The 5,635-nt window shown below is 44.3% G+C and overlaps 1 protein-coding gene across 2 annotated transcripts in view; it reads left to right on the top strand.

Moving 5' to 3' along the window:
- LOC149984303 (transmembrane protein 65-like) overlaps positions 1 to 4,998 on the top strand; it is a 79,702-nt gene extending 74,704 nt beyond the window's left edge. For both annotated transcript variants that reach the window (XM_090230633.1, XM_090230636.1), the window contains one exon: positions 1 to 4,998. This exon is cut by the window's left edge and continues 94 nt beyond it. In XM_090230633.1, coding sequence (XP_090086759.1) covers positions 1 to 56 — 56 coding nt within the window. In that variant the 3' untranslated portion in view covers positions 57 to 4,998.
- Positions 4,999 to 5,635: the final 637 nt, after the last annotated feature.

The raw sequence follows: 5,635 nt of genomic DNA, 5'->3' as shown, positions 1-5,635 counted from the left end.
AGGGTAAAGATGGATCACTAACCTCCATCTCCACTGGCAGCAGCAGCAGCAATTGAGACAACTTGACAGAAAGACTCACCATCTCGGGAAGAGAGAGAGAGAGAGAGAGAGAGAGAACTTATCGTTGGACTACCTGCTACTTCACAACCTAACTACTGCGTAATGAATAACCTCAATCAAGCGTGACTACTGATGTCAACGTCTTAAATAGTTCCTACTGCAACGTTCAGAAAGCAGTGTGAAGAAAAACAACAACGATGATAAATACAAGTGGACCACTTCTTCCAACCACGTTTCCTGCTGCTTCTTTGGGTTGGGGGGGGGGGTGGGGGGGGGTTTGTTTTGTTTTTTGACTTTGGTGCAACTTTTCCTTTTTTTAAGTTTGGTGTAACTTAGTCCTAATCAGTTAGAGGTGGTCAGGATGGATTTCTGGTGGACTACACTCAATTCAGTTCAATTGAACTTTAATATCTCTCAACAAGGTGGGGGGGGGGGGGGGGGGGGGGGGGGATATTCCTGCAACATCTGGTGTAAGTAATCAACATGCTGTGTGGCTGTTGTCTCTTTAGATTAAAGGACCGTGTGAGGAGAGGACAAGGCCAGCTGCTATAGCTAGATAACACATTTACAGAAACTATTCAGTCTTCTGTTAGTATACTGAGGTTGGACCTTTCCTACTGGATTTCAGTGGTTAGAGTGTAGGTGTTGGTGTTTGAGAGTATACATCTCTTTGTTTTGGAGGATTTGGTGTTTGAGAGTTTCCATCTCTTTGTTTTGGAGGATTTAGTGTTTGAGAGTTTCCATCTCTTTGTTTTGGAGGATTTAGTGTTTGAGAGTTTCCATCTCTTTGTTTTGGAGGATTTAGTGTTTGAGAGTTTCCATCTCTTTGTTTTGGAGGATTTAGTGTTTGAGAGTTTCCATCTCTTTGTTTTGGAGGATTTAGTGTTTGAGAGTTTCCATCTCTTTGTTTTGGAGGATTTAGTGTTTGAGAGTTTCCATCTCTTTGTTTAGGAGGACTTAGTGTTTGAGAGTTTCCACCTCTTTGTTTTGGAGGATTTGGTGTTTGAGAGTTTCCATCTCTTTGTTTTGGAGGATTTAGTGTTTGAGTTTGAGATGAGGAATTTGAGTAACTCTAGGGAGCCTGTGTAACTTGGGAGAGATTCATATTACTTGTCACTTTTAGATGTTTTGGGACAGTTTACCCCCCCGGAGACCCCATCTTCACTCAGTCAATGAGACCAGATTTGGAAGTCCCATGATACTAGGGTTGTATGGACACCAGGGGTCAGATTTGGAAGGATTGTCCCATGATACTAGGGTTGTATGGATACCAGGGGTCAGATTTGGAAGGATGGTCCCATGAGACTAGGGTTGTATGGACACCAGGGGTCAGATTTGGAAGGATTGTCCCATGAGACTAGGGTTGTATGGACACCAGGGGTCAGATTTGGAAGGATTGTCCCATGAGACTAGGGTTGTATGGATACCAGGGGTCAGGGGTGTCACTCATTCCATGGCCCAGTGTCAGCTGGTTTTTAAGACCAATTAAGAGGGAGACAACCAGGTGAGGGGAGTTCCTAACCAATTAAGACCTAGACAACCAGGTGAGGGGAGTTCCTAACTAACCAATGACGACCTAGACAACCAGGTGAGGAGGGGTGTTCCTAACTAATCAGTGACCTTACTCGATCATTCAAGTACAAACGAGGAGCAAAAACCCACAGACACTCGGCCCATAGACATATAATGGAACGAGTCTGACGCCTGTGGTAAAGGTGGACAGCTTTATTGAGTGCTGGGCATATAATCCTACCACCAGAGGGCGTTGTGGAGCCAACTCACCCCAAGCATGACTGTCTGTGTGCATTATCCACATGAGTTGGCTATTGGTTGTGGAAACTCTCATCTTAACATGCATACGCCTGTAATCTAGTCTCTTATCTGGATATTGAGCAGTATATGGAAAGCAAGCCTACTCACAGCCTCTAGAACTCTGTTGAGTAGCAGTACAGTCCCAGTAACCTCCACTACAGTCCCAGTAACCTCCACTAACAGTACAGTCCCAGTAACCTCCACTACAGTCCCAGTAACCTCCACCACCCTCCCAGTAACCTCCACCACCCTCACAGTAACCTCCACTACAGTCCCAGTAATCTCCACTAACAGTACAGTCCCAGTAACCTCCACTACAGTCCCAGTAAGCTCCACTAACAGTACAGTCCCAGTATCTCCACTAACAGTACAGTCCCAGTAACCTCCACTACAGTCCCAGTAACCTCCACTAACAGTACAGTCCCAGTAACCTCCACTACAGTCCCAGTAACCTCCACTAACAGTACAGTCCCAGTAACCTCCACTACAGTCCCAGTAACCTCCACTACAGTCCCAGTAACCTCCTCTACAGTCCCAGTAACGTCCACTACAGTCCCAGTAACCTCCACTACAGTCCCAGTAACCTCGACTACAGTCCCAGTAAGCTCCACTAACAGTACAGTCCCAGTAACCTCCACTAACAGTACAGTCCCAGTTATCTCCACTACAGTCCCAGTAATCTCCACTACAGTCCCAGTAACCTCGACTACAGTCCCAGTAACCTCCACTAACAGTACAGGTTCATCATCTGCCTGCCTTTATAGCTAGGGATTTGTCCCAAATGGCACCCTTTTGGGACTTTTCTCCAGAGCCCTATGGTGATTCATATTGATGTCCCATTCATTCACACTGAGGTAACCTTATCCTCTCTCTCTCTCTCTCCCTCTCTCTCTGTATGTCTCCCCCCCCCCCCTTCTCTCTCTCTCTCTGTTTCTCTCTCTGACAGCCTCCTTCAGTGATTATTAAAGCAGTTGTATTCTGAGACAGACCGTATACTACCTTTGGGAACAGATTGTTTTAGAGGTACTGAGAGAGAGAGAGAGAGAGAGAGAGAGAGAGAGAGAGGGAGAGAGAGAGACAGAGAGAGAGAAGGGGGAGAGAGGGAGAGAGAGAAGGGGAAGAGAGAGAGACAGAGAGAAGGGGGGGAGGGAGGGAGAGAGAGACAGAGAGAAGGGGGGAAAGAGAGAGAGAGAGAAGGGGGAGAGAGAGGGAGAGAGAGAGAGACAGAGAGAGAGAGAGACAGGGAGAAGGGGGAGAGAGAGAGAGAGAGAGGGAGAAGGGGGAGAGAGGGAGAGAGAGAGCGAGAGAGGGAGAGAGAGGGAGGGAGAGAGAGAGACAGGGAGAGAGAGAGAGAGAGAGGGAGAGAGAGAGAAACAGGGAGAGAGAGAGGGAGAGAGAGAGAGACAGGGAGAGAGAGAGAGAGAGAGACCATGAGAAGGCTTATAATTTAGCCACAGAGGATCAATAGCTTTTTTTTTTTTTAAATAGCCTAGCTGTGGATTGTAGCCCAATAACAAGGAGTAGCCTACAGTCAGGAACGCACGGCAAATCTGTCAGTGTAAAAAAACAGCACACAGACAACAACAGGCCTTTCTCAACATTTCAAATACAATCGAATACAATGGCTCCTGCTGAAAACACTCTGCTGTAGGCTACCAACATACTAGATCTACTTCCAAATATTGTTTTACAAAAAGAGAGAGAGAAGCTTTTGGCACGAGCACATCGACCATCCCCAGCCAGTGAGCTGTGCATCATGGGGGGAGAGTCAGTGAAACTGGAAGGCATTATTAGGACTATCATTTCCTCCTCATATTGTAACCTACAACGTGTCTCCACACACCGAGGCCTGGGCTAGTGATGGATTCAAGACAAACGCTGTTTTTATTGATCTCAGATTCTCAGTTTGTCCGTGTCAAAGGAGCCTGCCGTTTCTATCATTTTGTGCTGTATTTAAAAAATAATATTCTGGCAAAGTCTCCAGTCGTGTAAATAGATGTGTAATGTAATGTAATTTATGAAAGGCCAACATTTCCCCCGGACCTCGCGGGCTACTAAAAATGTTCCCCGTGTGTATGACTTGTGTAAGTGCCTCTACTCTAACTGCTCCATGCCACAACGCAAATGTGATGCTACGTATTCTGTGCTTTATTATAAAGGGGATTTCTCTCTCCTGCGTTCTGCTACCTCAGAACTCCCCAGGACAATCCCCTCTAGCACTCACTTTTTTTTGTTGTTCTGGCGCCTCCAAATATACAAATTAAGCACTGGTCTGAAGATAATTATTTAAAAAAATAAAAAATAAATAAATGTTATTTATGTGATTTTGAAGGAAAACTGTTAAGCACAAAGTACTCATTAGGAAGGAAGGAAGGAAGGAAGGAAGGAAGGAAGGAAGGAAGGAAGGAAGGAAGGAAGGAAGGAAGGAAGGAAGGAAGGAAGGAAGGAAGGAAGGAAGGAAGGAAGGAAAGCGTTGTACTTATCTTATCCCTTTGTGTTCGGTCGTTCTTAATGAGTTTCAACTAAACGAAGGTCTGATTGTCATTGTAGTTTCTGTAGAAGAAGACCAACTCAGTTGTTGAAACACTCTGATGTAGAACTGAGCATTTAAAATGTTGTTGTTTTTAAATTACATTTTTATATTGGCATGATTTTGGATTTTATTTATTTTATACAGATTATTTTCGATCCTACGTAGCGATTGAAGGGTCTGTGTTAAGTAGGAAAAAGGTTATTCAGTAATGATTTATTTTGTTACGTTGTGAGGCAGATTGTCCCTGAAATGCTGAATATATCCTTTTTTTTGCATGTACTGTAGAAGGAAGAAGCTGCTCATGTCACACGGTCACAAACAACCTCCTCCATTTTGGACTTTCAGAATACGAAAAACATCTCCCATAATTCCAATGGAAATGCTGTGTTTTGTTTTTTTGGCGGATAACTCGATAACGCCATAGCTGCATGCTAATCATGAAACTAATTCAGAATTTTAATTGTTAGGCTGAGTGAAATGTTGGACTTTTAGTATATCTGTAAATACAACAGTAGAGCACATAACAGCAGGTTTATTAGGGGGGGGACTAAGTCGTTTCATTATTTAGTGGCAATAAACATCTTCAAACTCCCTATTTGGTGTCATGACATGACTGTGCCTCTGTATTCTATACACACAACATGTCAACCTTATTGTTGTTGTTCAGACGAGTGATTTCATCATTAGATGTGTCTGTTCTTACTTAATGTTCTACGTTTCATAACAGAAACACTGTTATCTGTTTTATTTTGGGAATGTTGACAACAATCAAATGTTTCATTTCTACAAACAATTCACCCCAAAACAGATTATTATTTGTTATTGTTGTTGTTGTTGTTGTTGTACGTTTATGAACTTCACTAGCTTTACTGTAAAAGCAGTCCTGGCTGAGTCCTGTAAAACCAGTCCTGGCTGAGTCCTGTAAAACCAGTCCTGGCTGAGTCCTGTAAAACCAGTCCTGGCTGAGTCCTGTTAAACCAGTCCTGGCTGAGTCCTGTAAAACCAGTCCTGGCTGAGTCCTGTAAAACCAGTCCTGGCTGAGTCCTGTAAAACCATTGTCCACGTTACACTCCAACACAGAACAACTCCACAGGTCCCAGATCTCAGCCACGTTGCACCACAGACTGTCCAGGAGTTGAGGACACAGCCAGGACTCAGCCAGGACTCAGCCAGGACTCAGCCAAGACTCAGCCAAGACTCAGCTAGGACACAGCCAAGACTCAGCTAGGA

Source organism: Oncorhynchus mykiss, chromosome 3 (genome assembly GCF_057628025.1).
Source record: "Oncorhynchus mykiss isolate SJ-2025 chromosome 3, ASM5762802v1, whole genome shotgun sequence".
Classification (NCBI taxonomy): Eukaryota; Metazoa; Chordata; class Actinopteri; order Salmoniformes; family Salmonidae; genus Oncorhynchus; species Oncorhynchus mykiss.
The sequence above is the reverse complement of the archived record's forward strand: the minus strand, read 5'-3'. Positions and strand labels throughout refer to the sequence as shown.